This window comes from Laccaria bicolor, genomic scaffold (genome assembly GCF_000143565.1).
Source record: "Laccaria bicolor S238N-H82 LACBIscaffold_11 genomic scaffold, whole genome shotgun sequence".
NCBI lineage: Eukaryota > Fungi > Basidiomycota > Agaricomycetes > Agaricales > Hydnangiaceae > Laccaria > Laccaria bicolor.
In genome coordinates this window covers 1,321,206-1,336,376 of record NW_001889882.1, presented here as the reverse complement: position 1 = coordinate 1,336,376, position 15,171 = coordinate 1,321,206, and the positions used below count along the sequence as shown (strand labels likewise).

At 45.6% G+C, this 15,171-nt stretch overlaps 4 protein-coding genes across 4 annotated transcripts; 1 reads left to right on the top strand and 3 right to left on the bottom strand.

The window, feature by feature from the left end:
• Positions 1–104: 104 nt before the first annotated feature.
• Positions 105–5,230, bottom strand: LACBIDRAFT_327110 (uncharacterized protein; the record flags this gene model as incomplete). The annotated part of the gene is made up of 17 exons (XM_001880756.1): positions 105–118; positions 148–326; positions 381–489; positions 540–557; positions 700–723; positions 1,011–1,128; positions 1,196–1,416; positions 1,510–1,916; positions 2,308–3,088; positions 3,154–3,216; positions 3,276–4,187; positions 4,275–4,370; positions 4,422–4,499; positions 4,543–4,585; positions 4,762–4,771; positions 4,923–5,078; positions 5,145–5,230. 17 exons carry the CDS (start codon positions 5,228–5,230, stop codon positions 105–107), a joined length of 3,315 nt encoding a protein of 1,104 aa, XP_001880791.1.
• Positions 5,231–5,789: 559 nt separating this feature from the next.
• Positions 5,790–6,628, top strand: LACBIDRAFT_297396 (uncharacterized protein; the record flags this gene model as incomplete). Its single annotated transcript, XM_001880972.1, has 7 exons — positions 5,790–5,866; positions 5,920–5,943; positions 5,998–6,036; positions 6,103–6,138; positions 6,187–6,354; positions 6,410–6,457; positions 6,508–6,628. The coding sequence occupies 7 exons, from the start codon at positions 5,790–5,792 to the stop codon at positions 6,626–6,628; spliced, it is 513 nt and encodes a 170-aa protein (XP_001881007.1).
• A 797-nt stretch (positions 6,629–7,425) lies between these two features.
• LACBIDRAFT_327108 (uncharacterized protein) lies at positions 7,426–8,904 on the bottom strand (the record flags this gene model as incomplete). The annotated part of the gene is made up of 7 exons (XM_001880755.1): positions 7,426–7,487; positions 7,536–7,647; positions 8,105–8,127; positions 8,176–8,287; positions 8,357–8,504; positions 8,553–8,641; positions 8,803–8,904. 7 exons carry the CDS (start codon positions 8,902–8,904, stop codon positions 7,426–7,428), a joined length of 648 nt encoding a protein of 215 aa, XP_001880790.1.
• Positions 8,905–11,457: 2,553 nt separating this feature from the next.
• LACBIDRAFT_327107 (uncharacterized protein) lies at positions 11,458–14,058 on the bottom strand (the record flags this gene model as incomplete). The annotated part of the gene is made up of 1 exon (XM_001880754.1): positions 11,458–14,058. One exon carries the CDS (start codon positions 14,056–14,058, stop codon positions 11,458–11,460), a length of 2,601 nt encoding a protein of 866 aa, XP_001880789.1.
• Between the last annotated feature and the right edge of the window lie 1,113 nt (positions 14,059–15,171).

The window sequence follows — 15,171 nt, the reverse complement described above, 5'->3', positions numbered from 1 at the left end:
GTGCTAGCTTTTACTCGTTTTCATCTGCAGCTTTAAAAGAGTCTCCACACATGTTCAGCACAGAGTTTGGAACTTTGAGTCCAGGCTCACACAAGTCAGGATTTTCATCCTTCTGAGGCTGTAGAGGACTATCTTCAGACTTTTTACCTTTTGACTTGGACTTTGGCTCTGGGCGAATTTCATTGACTACATCCTCCATGGCCTTGACATCTTCTGAGGCAACGAATGCTGTATCTGGATGTGTCCGAGGCGCAGGTGCCTCTTTACCCTGAGCCTTGCGTGACTTCTGCTTGAAACAAGCATCCAAGCAGACAATGAAATCAACCCTTATAAAAAAAGTTAACCTGATAATAATAGTGTTGCCAAAAAACTCCACATACAAATCATCAGGCTTTGACCAATCCTTCCCACCAAAGCACAAAGGACACCGTCCTCTCAGATAATCACTTGGTCTTTCCAAGTTTGGTGCAGCAGTATGCATATCCTCATCTAAACATTTGCTCCAGTACAATCCTTTCACTGGACAAAAAACCACATACCAATTTCAATATTATCTTCTAAAAAAAAACAAAAAAAAAAGTTAGACATAAACCTTTTTCTGAGCCAAAAAGGAAAAAAAAAAACCTTCATCAATATTATCTGTGTTGCACAAAAAAAGAATTGGCATGAGAACTTTTCACTTGAAAGAGAAATAAATACCATCAGCCATTTCCATGTTTTCATCTGCAAAAAAGTTTTATTGTCAGCAGAAAGATTTCTTATATCAAGAGCAAAAACAGAAACCTTGTTCCATTCCAACATTTTTATCTTTTCAAAAAAAGTCAGAATTACACAGATCTTTCTGATTAAAGAAAAAACCTTGGTCCACTTCTTCATCTGAGAAAAAATGTTTGAGTTGCAGCAGAAATATATCTTGACTGAGCCAGAAAAAGAAATACCTTGCTCAATCTCATAGCCTTCTGTTTGAAAAGTTTTTAGTTCCAAGAAACATTGTCATAAGCAAGAAATACCTGAAACTTTGATTGAACTTCTCATGTCATCCAGATAATTGTTGACAAGAAGGTTCTTCTTATCAATCAAAGTTGCATACCACTGCATAGCACTTCCAAAACGGCGACGTAAACTATTCTAAAATGAAAGAAAAAAAAAAAAAAACTCTCAAAAAGTGAGAAACTTTGACAAAAAAAAAACATACCCGAGTTGTCAACTTGTATCTTCTGTTCCCAAGAAAAGCTTCCAATGTTTCACACCAAGCAGTAGTATTGGGAGCTGCATTTACAAACAGCTCATTTACAAACTCGAGCATGTTCAAGTCAACTGCAAGAGATGGATTAATTGGTGCGCATGGAAAGAACCCCAGTTCAAGGAGTTGAAGTGCTGGGGAAGTGCAATTGCAAACAGAAAGCATCTCAATACCTGCCCAAATTATATTAGTGACATCTCAAAATGTATAAGACAACATACGCTCGAAAAAAATGCAAGCTACATTCAACAGTCTGCCTGACGCACAACCGGTGCATTGCCTTCGAGAACGAACTTGTGCCATATTTCGCAAAGAGTCCGTTTCATGCAGAAGTTTGATATATGGCTCCATGAGACTAGGAAGAACCTCATTCTCCCATCGCAGAAATTGTTTCTGCTTCTTCCCTGGCATCTGGACTGTATTACCATCATTCTCAAAGGTAAGAGTTGTCGCCAGTGGCTCAAAGGGGTCTGTGTTCTTGGAAGCTGAGATACCCTCTGGGTTAAAGGGCTGAACAAAATGTCCAGCAGGTGTATACAGATTTCCTAGAGCAGCAGATGCAAGCTTGGCAGCTTTATGAGGTTTCCTGGTTTTGGGGGCATTGTTTACAGGGAAAAGCTTGGCAGGCAAAGACATAGCTGGCTTTCTTTTGTACATTGACAATATGAGTTGGCTGAGTGGAAGACACAGAAAGAAGGGGGGAGGGAAGCAGATGTCAATCACAGACCAGGCATGCTTAAGTGACCCCCCAACTTTCCCAAAACAGACCAAAGTTCACATGTCTATTGAAAAGAGTCCGAGCACCAAAATAAACGAGCTATGCAAACAAAAAGATATGTACAGGCAATTATGCAGTTGGAATGCGATGTGGGGTGGAGGGGGCACGACCGAAGTAATCAAAGAAGGTTTGGCAATACAGTCCGACAGCCATCTCCTCCATACGCTCAAAGTGCACGCACGTTGTTGTCAACTTCCCAGACACATCAAAGATTGACAATGATGCAAGTGCACGCGCCTCTGGTCCAGGCCAACCTGTGATGAGCACCCATAAAGCCTCCACTGACCTTACCCGATCCCTCCAGTTCTCCGCGACGAGTCCCACGTTGGTCTCCGGCAATCTCCCAACAATATAATTATCGTCATCCTCGGGGAAAATCCTCCGAACCAACTCATCTCGAACTGCGGCCGAATCCTGCGAGGCCCAATCTGCCGGTAAAACTTGCTGGTCCACCATGCGAAGCTCCAAACGAAAATTTTGCTCAAAAAGGTTCCACAGAATCTCCGCTGAGATCGCCGGCGTCAGATTGTCGGTATTCCCTTCCATCACAGCAACATCACGCCAGAAGATCAATTGGGGACGTTCACCCACGTTGACTCTGGGTCCGAAAAAAGTCGCTTGAGCATTCTTTAGCGACTCCCCTCGCTTGATGGCATAGTTCTGTTTCGATTTTACCGACTTTCTTCCGCCCTTGGCCGGAGTTTTCCCCTTCTGACTGAGTTGCGCTGTTAGAGGTATGTCGGCCCACAAAGTATCGACCAGATTCATCTCCTTTGAGAAGTGATAGAAGAAATCGCGCCAGTGTTGAGTATGTGGCGCGGGCCCTGGAGAGTAGTCGAGAGATGTGAAGGACTGAAGCCATTGGCTGCGCGAGATTAACCAAGCAAATGTGAAGGCCTTGCAGTTTGTTCCCCTCATAAAAAGCCAACGGACACAATCTTTGGAGGATTTGATGCAGGACAGGTCGGGTTTCACATTCTGCAGGGCCTTCTTCCACACCGAGCATTGAGGGGGTATGAAGGCCTCCTCAATCTCACTAAACTTCTCGTGATTGACGCTTGTTGTGACTTATAGATATTTTTATCAATAGAAGGAAAGCAAGTAGATTATCAATACATACCCCCTGACATACTCCCTGATGCCTTTGTGGACGACGAAGCAGGGGCCTTTGTGGACAACGAAGCAGGGTTTGAGTCTAATGCAATAAATTGTGAGCAAGAACCAACGAGAACTCAGCGACAAGCCACCACTTACAAGGAGACGCCCGCACAACTTCGCGGTCTGTTCGACTGGGCCCTGTATCAGGCTCTACGGATAACGAGCCACTCTGCGGCCCCTTCACAACTGGCTTCGGGTCTTCTGGTCCAAGAAACCCTTCGAAATGTGTTTGACATGCCTGTATATAGAGAGTGCTTCGAGGGGAAGCTGTCGTGATATGAGGAAAAGGGTGATCTGGATAGTCGTCAAGGCAGAGTTCACGGGGGTCCACCTCTGAAGGACGGCGATCACGGAGGGTGGCAATGCTTTTTGGCGTCGGTGGGCGTACATTCAAGATGTTGATTTGTGGAGGGATTTCGGCTGGGGTACGAACCAACCAAACGGGCGCCCCAATGCGGAACAGAGTCTCTGCTGTCTCGAGGCTGTCAGTGATGGCACCCATCACACTCTCGTCAACAGGATAAACCTGGCGGTTAGGTTCAAGGAGGCGAGCCTCCCAGGTTTTGAACCAGTCCACCATTGCAAGAGTTTCCAAGTAGAGCCGTTGGAAGCTGGCGACGTGCCAGACCAAATCGCGATAGTAAAATGATGTGAGTGAGAGGCGGCCCGAAGCGTCGCACATCCAGTTGGCCACGAAGAAGAGACCACCACAAATCTTGGCGTCTTTGGTGCGTGCAATCTCGGCCACTTGGGAATGGAGCTTTTTGGCCTCAGACCTCATGACGTTTGCAATCTTCTCGTCAAGGGTTCCCAAGTCTTTGAAGGCCGAGCCCTCCACAGCCTTGAAATGCCTTGGTTTGATGTCCCACCAAAGCCAATAGAGGGGGTGGTTGTTGATGTCCTGCTCGTGTGGTCGGCGCAGCACAAATGTGAGGTGGGCAGTTTTGCTGAACCTCCATTGGGGGCAGATGGTGAAATTGGCATGTGCGAAACGACCATTGGCACGGGCTCAGACGGGCAAAGGAGCTACTGTAATGTAGGGCAACCAAGAAACGTTTGGTGAAGTCACAACGCCTCGTCTGGGAACCAATTGACCTCCCGGAAGAGAAAAGGCGGACATCTCTCTCGTTGAAGGGGCGAAGGATTCGTTGAGCTCGCCCAGGACAAGGGCGTCGTATGGTGTGATATCCTCTACCAAACAAACAGTTATTAGAGTCATGCAGCGACGCAATTATCACTTACCACAATCCCGTTGGTTCAAAGGCCACTTGGTGTCTCCGTCGTCATAGTGCTCGCGGCCATAGCAATCTGGGCTGCCGTCTGCGTAAATGATCAGCATTCTGAATGGGGGAAACAAGCGAACCACTATACATGAATGCGCTTGACCCGACATAGATGAAAGGGACCTGTAAAAAGTAAGAAAAAAGTTAGTCGATATCTGTGCGGATCGAGTATGAGCCAGGATATGGTGGGGTCAAATGAATGATCACAGAAACGAATGATCACAGATTCACCACTCCGTGCGTATTCCCGGGATCGAGTATTTGCCACGAGAGGTAATTCTGTCTGGCAACCGACATACAGTCTGGTTGCTGCAACCGACGTATAGTCAGGTCGCGGGTGCGAGGAAGGGTGCATGGCGAAACAAACGAAACACGACTTGGGAGCCGAGAAGGGTGACCAATGAAACACGACTTGGGCGCGACAAATGCTGCATGGCCAAAGGAACAAAACACAACTTACCGAAGATTGAATTGAGATATTGATCTTCTGAGGGTACCGGATGGTAGTGTCGATTGTCTGAGTGCAGGAATCGGTGAGCAAGTGAGCGAAGTGTGCTCATGCCAAGGGAGAACCGACATCAAGTCAGGTTCTAGCAACCGACGTAACGTCAGGTTGCTGCAACCGACACAAAGTCAGGTTGCGAGTGGCGGGGGCAAGAGGCAAGATTCAGGCCGTGCTTACCTCGAGTAGTAGTGATGGATGTCGAAGCTTGTTGACTTAGGCGTTTGAAGACCGCGTTGTTTGGTTTGAGACCTGAGAACAAACATAGTCAACGCAAACCAACATAACCTCAAAAGAAGCGCTCTATGAAGCGCTTCAGCGCCACCATGCCCGCGTGCCAGCAGACTCTATGTCGCTGGGGTGGGTCGACCAGACTATAGTTGGTCGTTTCCCGCGCCGTTCAACCAGACCGTAGTCGGTTGAAGCGGTCCATCAGGACTCATGGCGCGACCGAACGTACGCCCAACGCCAATGCCAGGACCCACTTGCAAAATCGCCACCAAAATTACGCCGCCTTGCCTGCCTGCCAGTCGACTTTATGTGCTGGGGTTGGTCGACCCGTTTGTAGTCGGTCGATGTGGTCGATCAGGACCGATGATGGCACAATGGAACGTGCGCCCAACGCAAGAGCCTCTCACAAAAAGAAGCGTCTCACAAAATCGCCGCTGTGAGCCTTTGTGCAGCTAGTGTCAATTTACGCGATCTTTGGGCCCCACTTGTGCCCACCGTCGACATTTTTGCTGAGTATTGGTAAAAAAAGGACCCGTAGATCGGCTCAGGATTCCGATGAGGATCCATTTGTAGTCAAGTCTCCTGCTAAAAAAAATGCGCAAAACTCCCAAAGGAAAACACTCCAAGTCTTCTAGCAAGGTCTCATCCAAGAAGACGGACATATCTGACAGGTTGGTCCACAATTGCATGAAGTTAACTCCATCTTTTGCTTATTTTTCTTCAGCTCTTCTCGTGGGACCTCAGATGAGTGTGTCTTTCATTGAGGGTAAATTTTGACAAATGCGCTAAACTTTCTGTCCAGAATGGACGTTGAACTTGATTCTTCTCCCTTGTCCAAAAAGTAAGTACCTTTTATTAAGTTATTTATTATTGCATTGCTGAGCTATCCTTCGGAATTCCTGTGCAGGAGCATACCCTATGGGAAAGAATTTGACAAGTCGATGTGAGTGACCAGTCAATGGCATTGCAGCTTTCATTGAAGCATTCGTAGTGCAAAAGCAAAGAAGATGCTAGTCGACAACAAGAAGGCAATGAGTAAACTTGGAAAGGAAATTGCAGATGATGAAGCGGAGATTGAGAAGTACGAAGAAAGTGGCAAGGAGGGGTCTGACGGTGATGACGATGATCTCCCTTCTGAAGGAAAAAAGAAGCATATCAAGCAAGTCTTATTATATTCCTTTTGTTTGAACAAAAATGCTGATCCACCATACCAGAAAATCTGAGGTGCTTCTCGAAGACCTAGTACGAGATCCCGTTCCATCGTGCGTAATCATGCCATCTTGTAACCATGAATCCTAAGAGCTCTTTCCAGTTACCCAAAGCTCCGTAAATGCGGTATCTTCAAAGCAGCGCTTGTCAATAAATTTATGAAGACTTGTGGGTGTGGGCCAGTGCTTTGCATGGCATGTATGAGTCCTTTCTGTGGACTCTAAATTTAATATTAGGAAATTGGTCATGTAATCACTTTATGATTTTCTGAGTTTTGTTCTATATTTGCAAATAGACCCTGAGCTCTGAGCCTAGCCATCAATATCATAGCAACAATGTGTGCTATTCTTTTCTTTTTTTCTTTTTTTTTTCTTTTTATAGCAAATTTTCCCAATTTTATAACTATTTTTCTGTTTATGGTAAAATATTCCCACAGTCCTGTTTGCATATATCTCAGGAAAGAGGATGGTTAGTTATATTTTGTGACCTATAATAGCATGCTCTATTACGAGTCCTCTGAGTTTACGAAGAGACTCGTTTATTACCCAGGATCTCAGGACTTTTTTCAGCGCGGTAACGCTGAAATTTGACTTTCTCCCACGAAAGTGATTTCTTCCCACGATCAGCTACCTGCTCAACATTGACGACTTTGCCAGTCTGCTCTACTATTTCTTACTTATCACCTGCTTTTAGTCCTATCCATGTTGTCATTGATGTAGCTGGTAGCTAATGTATTGCTCTACTTGGCTGTCAGACTCTAATATATGAATATATTGCCTCCATTTTCACATTTATGTAACTATACTTCGTTATATTAAAGATATAACAATTAAGGTCATGACAACTTTTGTGGCATATTTTTACGGAGTGTGTGGGTATCCTAATGAGCCCAAGGCTATGCAAAATGAGCCATGAGAAGGTCCTGGGCAGTTGGTGGGTATGAGCGCAAAAAGACAAAAATAGAACGTAACATACATCCAAGAGTGCTCAACTAGTTCATAGGCAGTTTTGGGGAGTCTCTTCAGGGGGTGTGGGGGTATCCGAACGAGCCCTCGACCACAGAAAACGAAGCAGATTGAGGTCCTGGGGAGTTGTGAGCATAAGGGCAAAAGAACGAAAATGCAAACTCACCTAGCTCCATGAGACCTTGTCCGTTTCGTAAACGGTTTTGGGGAGCGTCTTCATGGAGCGTGGGGGTATCCGAACGAACCCTCGACCACAGAAAACGAAGCAGATTGAGGTCCTGGGGAGTTGTGAGTGTAAGGGCAAAAGAGCGAAAATGCAAACTGACCTAGTTCCACGAGACCTCAACCGTTTCGTAAACGGTTTTGGGGAGCGTCTTCACGGAGCGTGGGGCTATCCGAACGAGCCCTCGACCACAGAAAACGAAGCAGATTGAGATCCTGGGCAGTTGTGAGCATCCGGGCAAAAGAGCGAAAATGGAAACTGACCTAGCTCCACGAGATCTCAACCGTTTCGTAAACGGTTTTGGGGAGCATCTTCACGGAGCGTGGGGCTATCCGAACGAGCCCTCGACCACAGAAAACGAAGCAGATTGAGATCCTGGGCAGTTGTGAGCATCCGGGCAAAAGAGCGAAAATGGAAACTGACCTAGCTCCACGAGATCTCAACCGTTTCGTAAACGGTTTTGGGGAGCATCTTCACGGAGCGTGGGGCTATCCGAACGAGCCCTCGACCACAGAAAACGAAGCAGATTGAGATCCTGGGCAGTTGTGAGCATAAGGGCAAAAGAACGAAAATGCAAACTGACCTAGCTCCACGAGACCTTGACCGATTCGTAAATGGTTTTGGGGAGCGTCCTCACGGAGCGTGGGGGTATCCGAACGAGCCCTTGACCACAGAAAACGAAGCAGATTGAGGTCCTGGGGAGTTGTGAGCATAAGGGCAAAAGAGCGAAAATGGAAACTGACCTAGCTCCACGAGACCTCAACCGTTTCGTAAACGGTTTTGGGGAGCATCTTCACAGAGTGTGGGAATATCTGAACGAGTTTAAGATCATGAAAATCGAAGGGGTATTGACAGAGAACTTTCATTGTGTTTGGACTAGCCAAGACAGCAATGTACCATTCCACCAATAAACTGAATTACACACAGCCACATGAGCAGGTTAGAAAAATGATGACGCACGAACATTTCCCGATCATTTGATGGGGGAAAGTTTCGTGCGTCATAGGAATCTGTGATGTGTCAAAAGAATAAGATCCGATAACTGAGATCTAAATTGATGGTATCTGTGAACCGCAACTTAATGCAATGGTTACTTAGGTTGTGGGACAGTCGTTGGAGCACCTAGCGGACGAGGCAATCAAAGGTGTGAGGACTCACGTAGTTGGTCTCAATAGCGTTGGGAGTCGTGGAACGTGACCGTTCAACGTACCCGTACTCTGATCTCCACGGACAGTCCCTGTGGAGATGACAACGGTATGTTCTGTTCCGCTTCTTGTTCACTAATCTCTTCCAGAGCTTGAGTCAGAGCCATTGGTAGGGCTCTAGTATCCAAGCGATACAAGGGATGTGTGTGGTTATGAGTCCTTACGAGTTTACGAGTAAGACTCATTCTTTATCAACTGAGGACTTAGACAAATTTTTCATTGATTCATTGATTTACCTTTCATCACCGCGGGAACCTTTTCTCTTAAGGAGAGAAGCAGCCATAAAATCAGGAAAAATGGCAAATAAATTGGCCAAAAATGTGTAGAAAATCAGAATATTGCTTAGTAAGTTGGAGAGGCTGTGTTCAGGGTTCAGGGTCCATATCCAAATATAGAAAGCTGTCTGAAAAATGGAAACAGATAGGTTGAGAAGCAGTGCAAAATAAGTGAAAAATAAGCATGGTATTCACCATTGCCATGATCATGAATGGGCTGTGTTCAGGGTTCAGGGTCCATCTCTAAAAATAGAACAAAGCCAGATAGATTGTATAACATGATTACAAAATATGCCAAAAAAGGGAAGAAAAATCGGAATGATATTTGCTGTTGTCATGATATTGAAGGGGCTGTGTTCAGGGTCCATATCTAAATATAGACAGAAAAAAAAACAACTCAGAGAAAACAGCTGGAAAGTGAAGAAACTTGTACACAATAATTTAGCTATATTTGGGCAGATTCCCATATTTGGAAGTGTATCCTGGACCCTGAATACAGCCTCTCCAATAGTATAGCAACATTAAATATCAGAAATGTGATTATATCATCTGACTAGCCTTCTTTCTTATGCAGATATTGGTCAAAATACATGACTATTTTCAAAAAGTGTCCAATTTTTTCAGTATTTTGTGTTTTTCTCAATAAGGAATGATCTGTGTGACATTATTTATTTATATTTGTAAAGCTAAGCAAAGGGGCTACAATTCTTGTTAATAAAGCTAAGTGAGAGGCAGTGTTTCTGGTACCGTGGGAAAATTGACCTGAAAAGGAAATTAGGGACAGTTTTATAGAGCATGCTGTTATATTTCTCAATGTGGTCACAAAATGTGACTAGCTACTTGTGGGTGTGGGCCAGTGCTTTGCATGGCATGTATGAGTCCTTCCCATGGACCTCCAATGCTGAAAATATGTAGAATAAGTTTTTCTTCAAAAAGGCATATTTTAACATTTTCATTAACAATAGATGCAAGCCACAGTAGCTTAAACCAAATTAGTGTAAAATAATGTTACAGTAACAATGTCTAAAAAATTGTAAAATCATTTGAAATTTATTTACAATTCTTTATAATCATTTGCTCCAAATTAATGTGGCTTGCATTCAATATTATAAAGATATAAATCTAGAATTCTATTTTAATGTTAAATTTATCAAGACAAAGTTCTAATTTAAAGTTATGAGTCCTTACGAGTTTACGAGTAAGACTCATTCTTTATCAACTGAGGACTTAGGCAAATTTTTCATTGATTGATTCATTCATTTACCTTTCATCACCGCGGGAACCTTTTCCCTTAAACAGAAAAGCAGCCATAAAATCAGGAAAAATGGTAAAAGAAATCAGCAAAAAATATGTAAAAATCAGAATATTGCTTAGTAAGGTGGGGAGGCTTTGTTCAGGGTTCAGGGTCAATATCTAAATATAGAAACCACCTAAAAGTTGCCAGAAAATCAGAAAAAAATACCCCAAAATTAAGAGTGATCTTCTCTGTTGCCATGGTGTTGAAGGGGCTGTGTCCAGTATTCAGGGTCCATATCCAAATATGGAAATCAAGACAACCATGTAAAAATATTGTCATATCATGCAATGTGACTATATCTTGAGACCAGCTTTCTTGCTCTTTGAGATATTGGTCAAAAATGCATGACAATTTCCAAAAAGTGTCCAATTTTTTTAGTATTTTGTGTTTTTCTCAATGAGGAATGGTCTGCATGACATTATTTATATATATCTATAAAGGTAAGGAAAGGGGCTACAATTGTTGTTTATGGAGCTAAGTGAGAGGCTGTGCTTCTGATACCGTGGGAATTTTAACCCAAAAAAGGAAATTCATCACAAATATATAGAGCATGCTATTATAGGTCACAAAATATAACTAACCATCCTCTTTCCTGAGATATATGCAAACAGGACTGTGGGAATATTTTACCATAAACAGAAAAATAGTTATAAAATTGGGAAAATTTGCTATAAAAAGAGAAAAAAAAAGAAAAAAAGAAAAGAATAGCACACATTGTTGCTATGATATTAATGGCTAGGCTCAGAGCTCAGGGTCTATTTGCAAATATAGAACAAAACACAGAAAATCATAAAGTGATTACATGACCAATTTCCTAATATTAAATTTAGAGTCCACAGAAAGGACTCATACATGCCATGCAAAGCACTGGCCCACACCCACAAGTAGAAAAGATAATACTGCCTCATGTACTACATGAGGTATATGTACAATGCTTACGTAAAGCATATCGTGATACAAACAAATAAGAGAGAGTGAGCATAAGGGGCGAATGTTGTAGGCGTGCTTTGGGAGACGGAAAGGATAGAGAGTAGCGTGCTTACTGGTAAATGGTATGCTACAAAGCCCCCCCACTTTCCGGTTTCCGATCACTCCATCCGACGTTCTGGAAAATCAATATCGTCAAGTTGTTTCTTGTGCCAAGTCGGTTGTAAGCCAGCGCGCGTGATGCCTTCCATGACGTTGTTGAAGTCGCTTGAGGAAGGGAGGTAGCTAGGGCGTCGTTGCCCCCGTTCATTGTTTCTCATCCAGCATTTCCACTTTTCTCTTGTTCGAAGTTTTGCACGGCCGCGAGTGATGTCGTCTGCGAGCCTTCCATAGATGTGGTCGAGTGCAGCATTCCACTCTCCCGTCCATAATTCGAAGTTGTCGTTGAATATGTCCATGGGGGGGAAAAGCCAACGACCCAGACAGCCGTTAGATCCAGGAGAATAGCCGAGTAAGAGATCCTTCTCCTGCTCCGACACGATGTCGTGGGCTGCGTAAGATGAGTTGTCTGAAGCTGAGTCATAGAATCCCCGATTGTGAATGGTGACCTGGATTGAGGGGCCTGACATGAATTCCTCTACGAGCCTCGTACCAGTCCAACGCCGAGCTACCCAGCTGATTTGTCCCCCTTCGGCTATAAATGCTCGGGCGTGGGGGCGTCTCAAAACATCGTTCATCTTTGCTAAATATGAGGCGCAGAAGGTGGCGGCGTTGTCTGCAGGGGACAGTGTTTGTTCCTGAAAACCAGCGGCGTACAATGACGACGCCGAGCTCCTGTCAAGGTTGTCGACGACCAGTGGGCGGAATTGCCTAACGCGATCAGGTGGTAAAGCCAGGTAGAATCTGAGGCCATGCTCTATTGCGGTGGTGAGGAGTCTCTGGGCAGTCCCTATCTTGTCCCAACAGTTTGCCCAGTAGCGCATGCGTGCTTCGCTCTTGATGTCTGGAACGAAGATGAAAGCGGCCTCCAAAAAATCCGAATTCCATGCATAATGGGGGGCACACCAAGTGCTTTCCGTGTACGTGATCTTCGCAGATTCGTCTTTCAGTAGGCGTCTGAACATCACTTCAGGCCTCTCGTGAGGCGCAAAGTAGGGATCGGCAAGGCGTGTTGGGGATTGGGAGCGACGAAGTGCGGACATGTGTTCTCCGCGGGTTGCTCGAAGCTCCGCTGTGTGACGCCTTGCTTTTACTAACAGCTCCTCGTTGCGGCGAATCCAAGCTGCAGGACTATTGACCGCTCGCGGATGGTAAAGGATGTCGGGCACCTCGGGAAATCCAGTGAAACCGTCATCAGTTGAGTCGCTACTTACGTCCACCAGCATGTCCGTCGTCTGTAAGTCGTCCGTGAGGCGTTCTTGCAGGGTTTTGTTGACTGTGGCGACGTGGATGTCCATCCTTTGCAGTAGTGAGGGTGTGGCGGGATCTGCCTTCTTCCGTCCTGAAATAAGAGCTGTCTCGATATTGTAAGAAATGCCTGGCTTGGGAGCATAGTCGAACTTATATAACTCTCGGATCGTCCCAGCTTGGTCCTCACCAGGTAGGCTGACTTTGTATTGGCGCTTGAGATAGTCGTCGTTCGGTTCGCGCTTCCTCCATCTCCAAAAGACGACGGTCTTGTATTTGTCGTTCCGTCCTTCGTCAAAAATGACGTAATGGTAGAGCTTGACAAGGGTCGATAACACGGCTTCATCATAACAAATGGGCCTGCGCTTCCAGCCTTCGAAGTCGATAATGAATAAGGAGTAAGTGGGAATAATCCTGTCGTCGCCAGCCGAACGATGTCCAAAGATCACTTGGAAGAAATGGTCGAGCCTGGTGGATTGGTGGGCGATTTTACTGATGTCCTCCTCGTTAATGTCTGGCGCGAGCGTTAGAGCTGTGCCCTGCCTGACTGCCCAGTAAGTGAGATTGAGGGTGGGATTCAAGCGGCTGAAGCGTTGGTCGACTTTGGCTTCAAAGGTCCACAAATAAAAGAATGGAATGTTGTTTTGAATGTACAGTGGGATGTTTATGACTGACCAATCCCTTTCAAGATCACAGATGACGCCGCGTTTCCCTTTGGTCGTGGAAAGGAGTGAGGTAATGATCTCGACTACGGTATCCGTGAGGTTCGTTTCCCAATCGGCCATGACCGTCGTCCACCATGATAGAAAGGCGAGGGCGTGGAGAACGGAGCGTTTCGCTTTCGCTGCATTGATTTGTACCATCTTTGTGGTGGGGTAGACCTTTGCGAGTCGATCCGATGGGTAAAAGGCGGGCACTTTTGCTCGGCGGGGGAAGCGTTCATTGAATTCTACAATGAATCGAACACAGCTCTGAGTTCGGATTAGATCTGTGTTACAGACCTCACGCTGGTGTTCTGCCATCGACCATCCCCCTAATCTCTCTTCCACAGGAACTGCCGTCTCGAGTTGATCGTACCAGGGCCTTTGGTTCGAGAGAAAAGCGGTGGGCGTCCACGCTGCCCATTGCTCGTCTTCCCTATACCAATCGGGGTCTCTGGCGTTATCGATGGGTAGAATGCGTCCAGAGTCCGAGAAGTCGTCCACGCTCCAACAGGGATCTGGTAAATCCCTGAAGACCAAGGCGGCATCTGGGATGAGCGCGGTGTCCGAGTTAAGGCCCACCCAGATAGCGTCAGGGTCAATTCGGACGGTTGTTGTGGCGAGCGGGTTGAGGTGATGAATCGAATGATCCATGAACGCAGTATCGGGCAGGACAGTCCGCTGCGAGATATGCGATCCTCCAAACTTCCACTCGTGGACGGTCCCAACGAATGGCAGAAGGAGTTGAAAGATATGAAGGGGAAAGGGGGTTGGTGGGTTTCGCCTTGTTTTCTATCCACACGAGGCTTGATCATGATTGATGGGATCAGATTAGCCGAAGTCGTGTATGATGTCTCGCATGCTTTCACCTGTACAAGTAAGATGGAGTCAAAATAAAGAATTAATCTGAAGAGAAGAAAGTGAAGGCATAGGTTTCGAAGGGAATGCATAATTAGTCCGACCTCGAAACTCTTCAGAGGTTGTTCTTGATCCGATAGTCCTTGAGTAGAACCGGAGAGTTCTTTAGATCAGTGGCTGTGCCCCAGGTGTCAAACTGTGGCCCATAGTTCGCCCATCTGATCAAGTACTGGAGCGTTGCTCTCTTGCCGACTCTCCTGTGTCCGACTATTTTTTCAACTTCGAATTCCTCGGACTCAGTCTTGCGTAGAAAGGAATCTGGTAGTGAGGTTCTGTCTTGATATGTCGTGTCTGTTTCATATTTTTTTAAGTGTTGTATATTGATTACTGGGGAGCCCGGGTAATTGTCGCCCATCCGAAGACGGTAGACATTGGGATTGATTTTACCGTGTTGTGAGTTTGGCTCCTTCTCCTTTCGATTCGATCCACTCTAATGAATGAGGATTTACTAGCACTTTATCGCCTTCTTTGAACTGTAGCGCCTTGCGGCCCTTGTTGTATTCCCGGGCTTGATGATGCTGTGCATGGGCAATAGCGCGCCTAGCACTCTCCCTGTGCATCTGTAGGTGAGCCAACCATTCCTCAGAACTTGTCCTTTTTACTTCTTTTCCGTTCACGATTTCAGGGAGCAAAAAGTCGATCAGCGACTGAGGGTCGAATCCAAACATCAGGAAGTTTGGCGATGTGCCCGTGGAACCGTGAATACTTGCGTTATAGGCCCATTCCAGCAGCGGAAGCCGAGCGATGGATTTGCAGAGAAATCGATATGCGTAGGGCTCATCTCCAAGGCCGTCGTGTCATCCCTAGCCGGTGAATCTTGTGGTGGAGGAGCACGATATAGCCTGGATA